Source organism: Chelon labrosus (genome assembly GCF_963514085.1).
Source record: "Chelon labrosus genome assembly, chromosome: 3".
Classification (NCBI taxonomy): domain Eukaryota; kingdom Metazoa; phylum Chordata; class Actinopteri; order Mugiliformes; family Mugilidae; genus Chelon; species Chelon labrosus.
In genome coordinates this window covers 29,158,844-29,174,069 of record NC_140339.1, presented here as the reverse complement: position 1 = coordinate 29,174,069, position 15,226 = coordinate 29,158,844, and the positions used below count along the sequence as shown (strand labels likewise).

Here is a 15,226-nt window from a genome sequence, read left to right as displayed (position 1 = left end):
CAAACGTTCATATTGCAGACATATTTTAATAGTTATCATCAAGAAAAGTTAATCTTAAGAGTTTAAATCACAGTGGTATATAGTGACACTGAAAAAGAGTTAATGTCGGGCTATAAATAATAAAACCTGACAAGAATAAGGTTACATCTTGCCATGTGTCAAACAATCAGTAAGTGATCAGCGTCTCCTGCGGCGCTTTGGTGCGGATGTTGTCCCCGGCACACATTCTGTTTTGCTGCAGCTGCAGGTCTCCACTAGGGTGTAGCTGTGCTGGACCGTGGATCCGTCGGCGCAGGTCAGCTCGACTTGCTTCTTACTGGTGGTGGCCTCCTGGCAACACTCGCACTGGTGTATCATAGTGTTGGCAGCGGCAGAATATCTGTACACACACACACACAGACAGCTTTTATCTTCACTGTTTACAGCAACCCGGCAACAGTGAGAAGTACATGAGTGTTTTGTACTTAATCTTATGGCGCTAATAAATGGGAAGTTTCAAGTTGAGTTAAAATCCAGTTTTAAGATTTATTCTACACTGTGCCCTCACAGCGCTTATGCTGATCAAAATTCCTCAGCCAGTTTTTGCCTTGAGGCCCTTTATCAGACAAATACAGGTGCAGCTTTCAGAACTGGACCTTCAGACTGGATTAGCATTCTTATGGAAGCCTAGTGTTCATGTTATGGTTTGACCTGCATTCAAAATCAGGTTGAATCATCATAAATCCACTGGTTGTTCTGCCAATGAATGGTAGCTGAGTACAGTAAGGCTGTCCCTGCCAACTTATTGAATCTTTTTAAAGTGTAAGAATGCCAAATTTCAAATGAGATGACTAAAATTACTGTGAAGGCTAAGCAGTTTTTCATATTTATATTGTACATCAAACATGATGCTAAACAGACTCACATGGACGAGCTCCCACAGTGTCCAGCGCAGGATGTCATATTGACCGGCTGTGTGCTCTTGCAGTTGTTCACATCAATGACTGTCTGCGTACTCTGGACCTCACAGACACTCTTTATCTTACCTGGAATACATGACAGCTGTTACACACTGACACAGGAATACACACACACACACACACACACACTAATACTATAGTGAACTTTCCATTCTTAAAAATGATTCATGTCCTATTACTTAGCCGTTGTTCAAATAGCTTCCGCCAACTTACAGGATTTGCAGCATCCGTTAGCATCGGTTGTTTCGGTACCCTAGATAGAAGAAGAGGACACGTTTAATGTTGTGTGTTAGACATGATTAGTAGACCTGGTGATGTCTGTAGAGTTTCGATAAACTCACAGGTTCACAGTCCAAGGGGTTAAAGGCAGGACAAGAAGTCTTTATTTCCTTGGTCACAGGCAGTCCATTGATCTTCTCACAAGTATATTGCAAACACTTGTCATCAGGGGCTACATACGTGTTGTTGACCTGTACCAACATGAGCAGAGTCAAGTTAGCTATTCATCAAAGGCACAATCATATATCCTTCTGGCTCATATACAAACACAGTGTATCTGAACAGCATTTGGAGAAGATAAAGTCAGTCAGAATAAACCAAAAACAATGTAAACAACATTCATGTTTCTTATCGGCTTTGAATCAAATGTCCTGGCTGTTAAATGTGAGGTAACACACCGCTGCAGTACTGACCTCAATATATATTGTCACGTTGTCAGGTGTGGTGAAAATACAGCTCTTCTGAACACACGTCCCGCAGCATTTATCAGGCACAGTCTGATACTCATAACCCTGCAGATGGAGCGAGGGACGGGGAGAAATGACGACAATAAAAAAAAACTTAGTTGGCTTTTAAAGAAAATGATACAGCTACAGAGTGTGTGTGTCAGCACTTGAGTGCGATGGAAGGTGTTGGCTGAATGTATATCTCCTTTATGTGAATGTGGATTTATCTTTTTCCTGTACAAACTCTTCAAACTGTATTATTCTGCCATCTGAACCTTCAATCGTCCTTACATGCTGGACTGAAGTGTCTACCTAATGGAATTTTCTTGAAAGTTGGAACTTTAAATGCAAGATAAGGCGTGATGGTATTAATGGTATTTGTAGTGAGTGTGTGTGTTTGTTGGTTCTGTGACTGAGCTTACTTCAGAGCAGTTTGTGTTGCAGACAATTGGGTTGCAGACAATGACGTTCAGCTGAGTGACGGGATCTAATTTGGGGCCACAGTAACATTCCTGGCAGGGCCCAGGTGTGAAAGCCTCCCCTGATGTAAGTCCCACTGTTGTTTCTGATGGTTGTTCCGATGATGATGATGATGATGGTGCTGCTGTTGTTGGTGGTGTTGTTGTTGTTGTTGTTGTTTCTGTCATAATTGGTGCTTCTAGTGGTGGTTCTGATGTTGTATCTGTTGTTGGTATCTTGGCACCAGGCTATAAAATAATATACAATCAACGGTATGGTTATAATTAATATTCCCAAGCATCAATTCAGTATTTTAAGGACAACTTATTTATTCTGAGGGCAGGACCACTTAGATACGTTGAGTGGCCCTAACTGTAAGCTGACAAGTAACTCATTCTGCAGAATATTTTAGGTTACTCTGTGGTGTCAGACCCAGCAGTAAAACCACAGTTTATTCAGTTTATGAGTGACTGCAGGTCAAACTGCAACTTACACATATCCATGTTATAATACCAAATGTTCTAGCGTAATTGGGTCACTCGTATAGATGCCAGGAGACTTTGTTGACAATGCCCACAGTTCAGTCTATATGCTTACCTTGTACTCAGTCATGTCGTAGACACAGACACCTTTAGGGACTGCAGAGACAAAAGAAAGAGACATGACTTAAAATGACACTGCTTGGATTAATAAAGTGATGTGTTCTAAAATGCACTGGATGCACAGAAACAAATCAGTGATGATCCTCTGTTAGTGTACATTTAGACATTATTGTCTAAAGGACAACAGAGCTTAATGTCAGAATTCAGTTTTAATTATCTATAAACTCTACAACACGACAACACTATATAGCAGAAATACAATTGGTCTCCAGAATTTTTTGTTCATACATTGTATGTATGTATACACGTTTCTGATATTATTAATACTTTGGTTCCTGTGTAAAGCTATTTTTTCTAACTGGGGCAAGGAGCTTGATGGGCAGAGATAAATGTAATAACACTTTTAAATATGTTACCTCGGGACATATGCAGTGTTTTATATCTCGGTATTACAGATAATGCATGAGTATAGGATAGGTTGATAGTCACGTACCACAGTTGTAGGACGGGCAGCAGGTACCGTTGGTGATGTTAAGTTGGAAGCCCAACGAGCAGACGGTAGGAGGAGGACAAGTGTTTACATTGCACTCTAAATAGGACAAAAAGATGAGGTGACTATCGGTATACAAATATGGAGATTTTCCCTTTAGAATCAGTAATTTAAAGAACAAGCAGCACTTATGCATGATTAGAAGATTCATTGCAAGGTGTCAAGAGACTAAATGGTCTTGTATTCATGTAGCACTTGATTGTTCTAATCCTAAGTATCCTCTGTTGCTAGTCCCAACTCTTGTGTCCAGGTCACGACAAACCAGGGCTAAATGAGGATTGTTGAAAAAGGTAATCCCATGAAAAGTAGCTTTATCTTTGTCACCGACACAGGTGTTGAATTGCAGTATTCAATTCAATTCAGTTCAATTTTATTTATATAGCGTCAATAACAATGACTGTATGAACAGTGTGACAGATTTACATATAGTTCTGATGCTTTGACTCACCGCATGATTGTGTTGTGCAGCAGCCGTCTGTTTTGTTGACCAGCTGATAGCCAGGAGTGCTGCAGGTGGGGACCGGTGCTGTTGATGGGCATTCCACCGGCTGACACTGGATGCTCATGGAATCCACGTCACACTCGCAGGTGTTGCAGCCACTTGTCCACGTGTCACCAGGCTGGTTAAGAGAAAGCAATCATGTCAGACACACGACTCACGCTTTATTAGCGTATAAGTGCATGGATATACTGTCAGGCATTGTTCTCACTTCTTTGGGTTTTCCATCAGGTCCAACACAATCTGAAATTCAAACACACAAAAGCACTTGTACATATGTTCGTAGGTGTGACAGCTAATGTTTTTCTGACAAAATATTCCATGATTCAGTAGATCTCGTCATACCACAAGAAGTAACACATGTCTCATAGACTGTGTTGAATAAGGTGGTGCCTTGTGGACAGAAGCAACCCTCCGTAGTGTAGCTAATAGATCCCTCTTCTTCTGCCTGGAACTTCTTGTTGTATCTGATGTGAAAAATGGAAATGGGAGTAATATATCTTTATCTTTCTAATACAATATTCCTAATTCAATACTTAGTCAATGGTAGTCTTGTAATACATGATTCATTAATCACAGTTAGTTCGATCCCAAGCATCCATTTAGTCTTAGGGACATTTTACATGAAACAACACAAACAGGAAACATTATACTTCACCTGTCATTACATGTGGGCTCTACAGAGGGGCCGCAGGCTCTGTACACTTTGTTGTCTTGACACTTGTGTTCTGTAAAATGAAAAAAGAAAAAAAAAAAAGACTTATGTAAAAAAAATTTCAGAATATTAAAATGTTTAGTATTGTACAGTGTTATCTGCATATCTCACCACACAGTCCGTTGGTATAATTTCTCCAGTCAATGCAGACTCCTGCAAGAGAGCACTCAGTGGCATAGGCCTCCAGGCTGGAGCAGGTGTTATTGCCACCGTTGCAAATGTCATACGTACAGGATGTCACATATGGTCCAGGGGGTACGACTGAGTGGCATGGTGCAAATACACTAAATGGGGGATATCGGTATATCATGAAAATGATCAGACAACTTTACATAAGGTGGAAGCATGCATGTTGTGTCAAGGCTATACAAGGCTGAAAAGAGCTCATTAATCTAGAATACTACACTAGCCTAGGAAAAATATATATGCCTAGAGTAATAAGACACACGGGTCAATTCATGGAACTGCCATTTTAAGATGGAAAGACAGAAAGAAAGAAAGAAAGAAAGAAAATGATTTTGATAATTCTGCGGTTTCCTTTACCTTTCGGTTAGGAGATTACAGATGGCAGGTTTGCAAGCGGGCTTCGTTGTGTATGCTTCTGAAGTGGTCGTGGATGCTGTTGTAGCTACAGGTGGGCTGGTGGTGGTGGTGGTGGCACAGGGTGTACCAGGGACTTGCCACTGGCTTGCAGAATCCGAGCAGCTTTCCACCTGGCCATTCGGAGAACGGCAGTCATTGGACTGGGAGTTGTCACAGGTCCCTGGAAAAGGAGAGGAAACAGAATGAAGCCAGAGCAGGGCAGCTCGTGCTAGAACCAGCTCTCTGTTTTTAAGGAGTACATATGATAAGTTTAATGAAATCTGTGACTTTCAACATTTTCTTTTTGAATTTAAGTGGAGCTTTTAGGTATGATTTAAATCCATGATCGATTGTGTACACGTATGTATTTCTTTACATGGGGGAAAACACATTGACTTGACTTAAGAATTCCAATTATTTGATCTGAATGAATTTGGACATTAAAGTTGTAACCGACATTGATTTACAGTTGCAAAATGATTTTTAATTTAAGGATTTCTAATTGCATTTTTAGTCATCTTAACACTGTAAATACACACAAATGAGAAACTAAACAAACATTCAACAACATAAGACACATACATTCTATTGGTGATGACAGTGTCAGCACGTGAGGGCATTTATTAGTACAGACAGAGAGATGGAAGCAAAGATTAGAACTCCATTCCATGATTAAAAAGCACATAAAAAGTGCACTTGAATATGATAAAAAATAATTAAATGCCTGTAGAGACAAGAATATTCAATATCAGGTAATGAGCGTAATCTGGAACTGCAGCTATCATGTGTGGAGGTAAATTCATTCTGCTGTTTGGGTGCTGCAGGAACAGTCTAAATTAACAGTGTGACTGACTGATCATGGATTTAATAAATGCAATTCCGAAGAAGACTGTGAGGGCAGTGCACTGATTCTTGATACCTGCTGCACTGCCCAGTAAGACAATTATCCCATACATATATACAAGCCAACCAAAGCAGGGTTAGGAAGTTAGGAAGATCCTCGATTGGCCGTCTTATTTCCTGTATTTGAATGCCACTGAAAATCATTGGTGGGATTTGGAGAAACCCAAACACAAAAATCTGAGTTATCTGGAAGCTTTTACACATAAGGGATGGGTTAAAAATCTTAAAGACAGGTGTAAGTGGAAGCTCTCAAACGGCCCCTGGTTAGAAGTGGCAGTCAAATATTTCTTTCACACTATCCTTTTGCTTACTAAAGGTCACTTATTAGGGTTTATGGTAAAGATCAGCGAGTTAAGTATTTTGGTAACTCACCACACTGTCCCTCTGTGTTTCCCCCGAAGAGGGAATTAGGAATGTCAATGTTGAATGAGGTGCCCCTGTAGACCACTTGTGTGCTGATCTCGGGTATCTCCACTATAATCAACATGTCTGTGCTAGTGAGGCGCAGGACATCGTTGCTATAGGCTGGATAAATACGTTTCCCATTCACATACACCTGTAGGACAAGGAGACAATACACATTAGAGAACCTAGAACAGCACCAGTCGTACCATGTATCACTGACAATTATTATATATTTTTTTTCCACTTTGAGCCGCTGCTTACCGCATTGGTTGTTCCTGCAACCTTCAGCTGAGTCAAGACTACCTCGTAGGATTTGTACGTGACAATGACAGCCTGGGGACAGAATGTGCTGTCGGATGGGTCACAGTACTGATTATTTGTTGTTATTGTCAGATTATATTTGTTAATAATCTCTTTGACCAGGTAGTAAGAGCAGGTCTCATTGAAACTGTATGAGCTTCCATCAAATGTCATGTAGTGGGATCCACCCCAGACAGCACACACACCTGCAGGACAAGTGCAAAATATGTATAGAAATTAAAAGAGCTGGCAGAGAGTGACTACCATTTCCACATAACTGTTTTAATGCATAGCCTTTTACACAGAAATGGCTGTCAAAGTACTGTGCAATGGTAAGTACATTTTGGTGACGTGTATATCAGTAATTTGCGAAATGTCAGCATGTTTTGCAGCATCACGAAATGATGCATGAAACGTTTTCAGATATTTTGGCATTAGTTTGGACACTTTTTCCTGAGATTTTGTGTCTGTTTTTCAAGTGAAGACATGACACATTATTTATCAACCTCTGGCACCAGAAGCAATTAAGCAATGTATCGTTAATGAAAATAATAATGACTGCTGTGATGTGTCTGTGTAGCTAAATGTGGACATGGATGTGTTCATCAAATTTACATTTGAATGTAAAATCCTATCCCAATCCTAAACTCCTAGTTTAGTAAATCCAGTCACATACATGGTAACGGGTTCAATGAAAACCATAGCTCACGTTTTGTAAAACCCATTTTCTCAAAGGAATCTGTCTCACGATGCTTTTAATTCACAGTGCAACAATCATTTATCTAACGAACAGCAGCAGAGTCTAAGGACACGAGATCCATTGCAGCATATAAGAGTGAAAGATTGTTTATGTTTTAAAACATTTTGACTTACATTTACACTCGTAGTGAAAACAACATTCGTCATCATCATAGACCTTGATAACTTTGTGTCCATTGGTACAGATAGGTTGTTGAACAGTGGGACAGGGATTAAGTGCCACTGTGACATTGCCATTGATGCACGTTGCTGTGGTGCAGTTGCTAGTCTTCCAGGACTCTCCATTCTGAACCAGGTATGAAAAGAAAGTCAGTCAACTGATGAATCTTTAAGATGGTTGCATTACTGTAAGTGTAAGTATAAAATAACAATAATAATAATTTTATACGCCATTATATGCATCTGAACAACAAGACTCCAAATTGATTGTCTACCTGCTCTGGACCATCACATTTTATCTTACCTTTCTTGGTGGATTCACATCTGTGCAGTCCAGGGTAGTTGTAGATGAAGGGAAGGAAGAGGTGGAAATAGATGTGGTCGGAGTAACTGAGCTTGAAACTGTAGCCGTTGTGGTAGTAAAAGTGGGTGCTGGTGTTGTGGGACATGGACTGGATTGTGTTTCAACTTTACAAGATGCATTGCAATATGCAACGTAACACCACCCTAAGCCATCAGTGACGTTATACACCAAGTCCCCTGTGAAAACAGATGATTGATAATGGTTTAGTGCACAAAATTATACTGATACTGACACAGAAACATACTTATTTAAAGGTTCCATATTATACCCCTTTTTCAAATAAATGTCATGTATTCCCTGGATGTCTTTTTTCAAGATACAAAACACACAGCACAGATTCATTTGTGTTCCACAGATTCATTTCATTCTGTGTCTGTATGCAGTTGCTTTCAGTCCTGTCCCAAATTAACTATTTCAGTGTCTGTAGCTAACAATACAAATGAATCCCTGTTGGCAACAAAAAACACTTGCTGAGGTAATGCTTGTCCCTTCATGACTTGCCTGCAAATCTAATTGGCTTGTTCAGATTCCCTCTTTTTTTTTTTTTTTTTTTTTTTTTTTTATCAACGGCGAAAAGAAAGTGAGGAAAGGATAGGATTTTCTCAGATTTTGTGGGCCTCTAGACTGAGACATGTATTACTGTATATCATGCAGTTGAAAAACAACAGAAAATTATTTTGCCGAAAGTATCCCATTTCAGGTAGGCCTATAAAGTTTTACTTTAGGGACACAAAAAAAGATGAACAAGGGAGTGTTTTGCAATTACTCAGTATGATTTATCACTTTTCCTGGGGATGGATGGCAGATTATTATTAATTATTATCTAATGATTATCTAACAATTCATGATTCAGAGAAGGAAAATATACTGCAAAATCAGAAATCAAAACAGTCAAGTGAGGACTGAGACCATGCACAACTATGTGAAAACCCATCAGTCCACTCTAGCAAATTTGTATATATTTATTGTTATGAATCACCTAACTTGAAAATTGTAAATATAGGTACTCTTTAATGAGTATATTTTAGAAGATAATAATATGTCAGTGCTTTATTAAATGTCTTTAACTTTATTTTATTTAGTTGTTCTTTTAATTTATGCTCACTTGCCAGATCATTAGGTACTTCATGAAGGTTATGGTAGTCAGCTTTTGTTTTAAATAAGTGAGAGAGATGTTGATTCAGTGGTGTTTCCATTTTGGAGGCTGAATTGTATTTAACTGACACACGTTTCTTTTCTTTGCATAGAATAAGTCAATGTGTCTCAATGTTTACAATAAAAGCCCTTACCGAAAAGTTAAAATTCATTAAACCCAGACGCCGACTGTTCTGCTGTTAATGCTTTTGTCCTGCAGGGGGCAGTAACATGACCAGAATCTCAAACCTGCTAAAACCTCGGAAGAAGAACACTAAAATTGAAAATACTTCCAGCGGTAGCCGAGTACCTGTAAAATTGGACAATTAAAATTAAGTGTGATTGTTGGCTGATGGTCAGAGCCTGGCAGGCGTCGTTGTGCCAGTGTTTTTTGAGAGGAGACCTAAGAGCAGATGCCAGTCGCTCGCATGGCAGCGCTGCTTTCACAAGTTGTCGTGACTGTAAGCTAGGTTAGTGTGAGTATGAATGGTGAACTTCTGCAAACAGGTGCATTTCCAATAACAATAACTACAAGTCAATGAAGTTAAATCATGCTCTGTGTATGGTAATTAATGACAGAATATAGTGACAAATTGCCTTAGTTAGAAATGTACTATTGTGTGTTGAAATATGTCATTATTTCTGAATATAATTTATTGGAAAAATATTTTAGTAGTTAGTTGTCAATACATACTATATTATTTCAAGTAATCCATTCCTACATTATAACTATTTTATATAGCATTCTGAGTGAATTAGGAACTACTCAGTTACAACTAAATACTGTGTTTCTGACTGGATACAAAATGGCATTGGCAATAAGATAACTGGGTATGAGGCTTAATTTAGTACAACTGAGTACGACATATCACTTGAAGGAGCACATGATAGGGTATAGTGAGTAATAGTTTACTCAGGAAGAACCTCTGAAGAAAGTTATCATTCTGATTAATGGATGTGAACGGCATCATCATTTCCAATGATTAATTTTTTGGTATCTCCGAGTGTCACCTTTAGTATATCAGTTTTCAATTAGATAATTATTCAAAGTTTAAGTAATATTTTCTTTGGACGTATTCACTATTTTTTTTAACTGCATTACTGTAGTAAAGTGATATTTTACGTTAAGGTGACGGTACTAATTAAATGCAAGTGTTGTTACTATAGTAATAACAAAAAACAAGGTTCACATGTGTAGCAAGAATGAAATAGAAAAATTAGTACTGTACACGTGCTTGAATATTAAAGTGGAAAGAAAAATAATTTTAGAGGCAAATATAATAATCTGAAAAGTAAATAAAATCAAAATAAATAAATAAACAAGAATATCAGTGCTGGACCAAAATAGGATGAATGAAAAAATAACCTACCAGGACGATGTGAAGTTCCATTGACAATACAGACACACAAAGTTGAGGCTGTGGTAACAGGAGAGGTGGTAAAAACTGTGGTTTTGGTGGGTTGGACAGTTGCACGAGTTGTATATATAGTTGTGCTGCCTGGGAGTGTCTGTGTAATGGGGCCAATAGAAGTTGTAGCTGTAGATGCTGAAGTACTTAGAGTTGGAGTCGCAGTAGTAACAGTTGTATTCACAACAGATGGTTTTGTAATAATGGTTGTTGATTGTGAAGGTCCTGTGACTACACTGAAAGTTGTTTCCAAACTTCTTGTCGAAACTGTGGTCTCTTGACTGGTTGTTGTCTCTCCTGCCACTGTGGTTGTGGTTTCAACAGCCGCTGTGGTTGAGGTCGTTCCTGGGCCAGTAGTAACTTCCTTTGGAGGCTTTGTTGTTCCAATCTGAACAGTTGTTGCTTCTGATGTGGTTGTTTCTCCAGGTTTGGATGTAGTTCCCTTTGTACTAACTATTGGTGCTTGAGTGGTTGTGGTAGCAACAGAGGGTTTTGATGTAACAACTGTGGTCTCTTGACTGGTTGTTGTCTCTCCTGCCACTGTGGTTGTGGTTTCAACAACCGCTGTGGTTGAGGTCGTTACTGGGCCAGTGGTAACTTCCTTTGGAGGCTTTGTTGTTCCAACTTTAACAGTTGTTGCTTCTGATGTGGTTGTTTCTCCAGGTTTGGATGTAGTTCCCTTTGTAGTAACTATTGGTGCTTGGGTAGTTGTGGTAGCAACAGAGTGTTTTGATGTAACAACTGTGGTCTCTTGACTGGTTGTTGTCTCTCCTGCCACTGTGGTTGTGGTTTCAACAACCGCTGTGGTTGAGGTCGTTACTGGGCCAGTGGTAACTTCCTTTGGAGGCTTTGTTGTTCCAACCTGAACAGTTGTTGCTTCTGATGTGGTTGTTTCTCCAGGTTTGGATGTAGTTCCCTTTGTACTAACTATTGGTGCTTGAGTGGTCGTAGTAGCAACAGAGGGTTTTGATGTAACAACTGTGGTCTCTTGACTGGTTGTTGTCTCTCCTGCCACTGTGGTTGTGGTTTCAACAACCGCTGTGGTTGAGGTCGTTACTGGGCCAGTGGTAACTTCCTTTGGAGGCTTTGTTGTTCCAACTTTAACAGTTGTTGCTTCTGATGTGGTTGTTTCTCCAGGTTTGGATGTAGTTCCCTTTGTAGTAACTATTGGTGCTTGGGTAGTTGTGGTAGCAACAGAGTGTTTTGATGTAACAACTGTGGTCTCTTGACTGGTTGTTGTCTCTCCTGCCACTGTGGTTGTGGTTTCAACAACCGCTGTGACCGAGGTAGTTACTGGGCCAGTGGTAACTTCCTTTGGAGGCTTTGTTGTTCCAACCTGAACAGTTGTTGCTTCTGATGTGGTTGTTTCTCCAGGTTTGGATGTAGTTCCCTTTGTACTAACTATTGGTGCTTGAGTGGTCGTAGTAGCAACAGAGGGTTTTGATGTAACAACTGTGGTCTCTTGACTGGTTGTTGTCTCTCCTGCCACTGTGGTTGTGGTTTCAACAACCGCTGTGGTTGAGGTCGTTACTGGGCCAGTGGTAACTTCCTTTGGAGGCTTTGTTGTTCCAACCTTAACAGTCGTTGCTTCTGATGTGGTTGTTTCTCCGGGTTTGGATGTAGTTCCCTTTGTAGTAACTATTGGTGCTTGAGTGGTTGTAGTAGCAATAGAGGGTTTTGATGTAACAACTGTGGTCTCTTGACTGGTTGTTGTCTCTCCTGTCACTGTGGTTGTGGTTTCAACAACCGCTGTGGTAGAGGTAGTTACTGGGCCAGTGGTAACTTCCTTTGGAGGCTTTGTTGTTCCAACCTTAACAGTCGTTGCTTCTGATGTGGTTGTTTCTCCAGGTTTGGATGTAGTTCCCTTTGTAGTAACTATTGGTGCTTGAGTGGTTGTAGTAGCAATAGAGGGTTTTGATGTAACAACTGTGGTCTCTTGACTGGTTGTTGTCTCTCCTGCCACTGTGGTTGTGGTTTCAACAACCGCTGTGGTTGAGGTCGTTACTGGGCCAGTGGTAACTTCCTTTGGAGGCTTTGTTGTTCCAACCTGAACAGTTGTTGCTTCTGATGTGGTTGTTTCTCCAGGTTTGGATGTAGTTCCCTTTGTAGTAACTATTGGTGCTTGAGTGGTCGTAGTAGCAATAGAGGGTTTTGATGTAACAACTGTGGTCTCTTGACTGGTTGTTGTCTCTCCTGCCACTGTGGTTGTGGTTTCAACAACCGCTGTGGTAGAGGTAGTTACTGGGCCAGTGGTAACTTCCTTTGGAGGCTTTGTTGTTCCAACCTTAAAAGTCGTTGCTTCTGATGTGGTTGTTTCTCCAGGTTTGGATGTAGTTCCCTTTGTAGTAACTATTGGTGCTTGAGTGGTCGTAGTAGCAATAGAGGGTTTTGATGTAACAACTGTGGTCTCTTGACTGGTTGTTGTCTCTCCTGCCACTGTGGTTGTCGTTTCAACAACCGCTGTGACCGAGGTCGTTACTGGGCCAGTGGTAACTTCCTTTGGAGGCTTTGTTGTTCCAACCTGAACAGTTGTTGCTTCTGATGTGGTTGTTTCTCCAGGTTTGGATGTAGTTCCCTTTGTAGTAACTATTGGTGCTTGGGTAGTTGTGGTAGCAACAGAGGGTTTTGATGTAACAACTGTGGTCTCTTGACTGGTTGTTGTCTCTCCTGCCACTGTGGTTGTGGTTTCAACAACCGCTGTGGTTGAGGTCGTTACTGGGCCAGTGGTAACTTCCTTTGGAGGCTTTGTTGTTCCAACCTGAACAGTTGTTGCTTCTGATGTGGTTGTTTCTCCAGGTTTGGATGTAGTTCCCTTTGTACTAACTATTGGTGCTTGAGTGGTTGTGGTAGCAACAGAGGGTTTTGATGTAACAACTGTGGTCTCTTGACTGGTTGTTGTCTTTCCTGCCACTGTGGTTGTGGTTTCAACAACTGCTGTGACCGAGGTAGTTACTGGGCCAGTGGTAACTTCCTTTGGAGGCTTTGTTGTTCCAACCTGAACAGTTGTTGCTTCTGATGTGGTTGTTTCTCCAGGTTTGGATGTAGTTCCCTTTGTAGTAACTATTGGTGCTTGGGTAGTTGTGGTAGCAACAGAGGGTTTTGATGTAACAACTGTGGTCTCTTGACTGGTTGTTGTCTCTCCTGCCACTGTGGTTGTGGTTTCAACAACTGCTGTGACCGAGGTAGTTACTGGGCCAGTGGTAACTTCCTTTGGAGGCTTTGTTGTTCCAACCTGAACAGTTGTTGCTTCTGATGTGGTTGTTTCTCCAGGTTTGGATGTAGTTCCCTTTGTAGTAACTATTGGTGCTTGGGTAGTTGTGGTAGCAACAGAGGGTTTTGATGTAACAACTGTGGTCTCTTGACTGGTTGTTGTCTCTCCTGCCACTGTGGTTGTGGTTTCAACAACTGCTGTGACCGAGGTAGTTACTGGGCCAGTGGTAACTTCCTTTGGAGGCTTTGTTGTTCCAACCTGAACAGTTGTTGCTTCTGATGTGGTTGTTTCTCCAGGTTTGGATGTAGTTCCCTTTGTAGTAACTATTGGTGCTTGAGTGGTCGTAGTAGCAACAGAGGGTTTTGATGTAACAACTGTGGTCTCTTGACTGGTTGTTGTCTCTCCTGCCACTGTGGTTGTGGTTTCAACAACCGCTGTGGTAGAGGTAGTTACTGGGCCAGTGGTAACTTCCTTTGGAGGCTTTGTTGTTCCAACCTTAACAGTCGTTCCTTCTGATGTGGTTGTTTCTCCAGGTTTGGATGTAGTTCCCTTTGTAGTAACTATTGGTGCTTGAGTGGTTGTAGTAGCAATAGAGGGTTTTGATGTAACAACTGTGGTCTCTTGACTGGTTGTTGTCTCTCCTGCCACTGTGGTTGTGGTTTCAACAACCGCTGTGGTTGAGGTCGTTACTGGGCCAGTGGTAACTTCCTTTGGAGGCTTTGTTGTTCCAACCTGAACAGTTGTTGCTTCTGATGTGGTTGTTTCTCCGGGTTTGGATGTAGTTCCCTTTGTACTAACTATTGGTGCTTGGGTAGTTGTGGTAGCAATAGAGGGTTTTGATGTAACAACTGTGGTCTCTTGACTGGTTGTTGTCTGTCCTGCCACTGTGGTTGTGGTTTCAACAACCGCTGTGGTTGAGGTCGTTACTGGGCCAGTGGTAACTTCCTTTGGAGGCTTTGTTGTTCCAACCTGAACAGTTGTTGCTTCTGATGTGGTTGTTTCTCCAGGTTTGGATGTAGTTCCCTTTGTAGTAACTATTGGTGCTTGAGTGGTCGTAGTAGCAATAGAGGGTTTTGATGTAACAACTGTGGTCTCTTGACTGGTTGTTGTCTCTCCTGCCACTGTGGTTGTGGTTTCAACAGCCGCTGTGGTAGAGGTAGTTACTGGGCCAGTGGTAACTTCCTTTGGAGGCTTTGTTGTTCCAACCTTAAAAGTCGTTGCTTCTGATGTGGTTGTTTCTCCAGGTTTGGATGTAGTTCCCTTTGTAGTAACTATTGGTGCTTGAGTGGTCGTAGTAGCAATAGAGGGTTTTGATGTAACAACTGTGGTCTCTTGACTGGTTGTTGTCTCTCCTGCCACTGTGGTTGTCGTTTCAACAACCGCTGTGACCGAGGTCGTTACTGGGCCAGTGGTAACTTCCTTTGGAGGCTTTGTTGTTCCAACCTGAACAGTTGTTGCTTCTGATGTGGTTGTTTCTCCAGGTTTGGATGT

General features: G+C 41.0%; 1 protein-coding gene across 1 annotated transcript in view; it reads right to left on the bottom strand.

The window, feature by feature from the left end:
• Positions 1-130: 130 nt before the first annotated feature.
• LOC311486167 (mucin-5B-like) overlaps positions 131-15,226 on the bottom strand; it is a 43,741-nt gene continuing 28,645 nt past the window's right edge. Inside the window, exons 24-42 of the mRNA XM_084541928.1 lie at positions 10,486-10,966; positions 7,922-8,157; positions 7,573-7,744; positions 6,661-6,905; positions 6,367-6,550; positions 5,053-5,272; positions 4,621-4,793; positions 4,453-4,522; positions 4,140-4,261; positions 4,006-4,037; positions 3,744-3,915; positions 3,239-3,334; positions 2,741-2,781; positions 2,107-2,391; positions 1,652-1,750; positions 1,301-1,429; positions 1,173-1,212; positions 905-1,025; positions 131-379 (exon numbers count right to left, since the gene is read on the bottom strand). Coding sequence (XP_084398054.1) covers positions 178-379; positions 905-1,025; positions 1,173-1,212; positions 1,301-1,429; positions 1,652-1,750; positions 2,107-2,391; positions 2,741-2,781; positions 3,239-3,334; positions 3,744-3,915; positions 4,006-4,037; positions 4,140-4,261; positions 4,453-4,522; positions 4,621-4,793; positions 5,053-5,272; positions 6,367-6,550; positions 6,661-6,905; positions 7,573-7,744; positions 7,922-8,157; positions 10,486-10,966 — 3,120 coding nt within the window. The 3' untranslated portion in view covers positions 131-177. The remainder of the gene's footprint in view (positions 380-904; positions 1,026-1,172; positions 1,213-1,300; positions 1,430-1,651; positions 1,751-2,106; positions 2,392-2,740; positions 2,782-3,238; positions 3,335-3,743; positions 3,916-4,005; positions 4,038-4,139; positions 4,262-4,452; positions 4,523-4,620; positions 4,794-5,052; positions 5,273-6,366; positions 6,551-6,660; positions 6,906-7,572; positions 7,745-7,921; positions 8,158-10,485; positions 10,967-15,226) is intronic.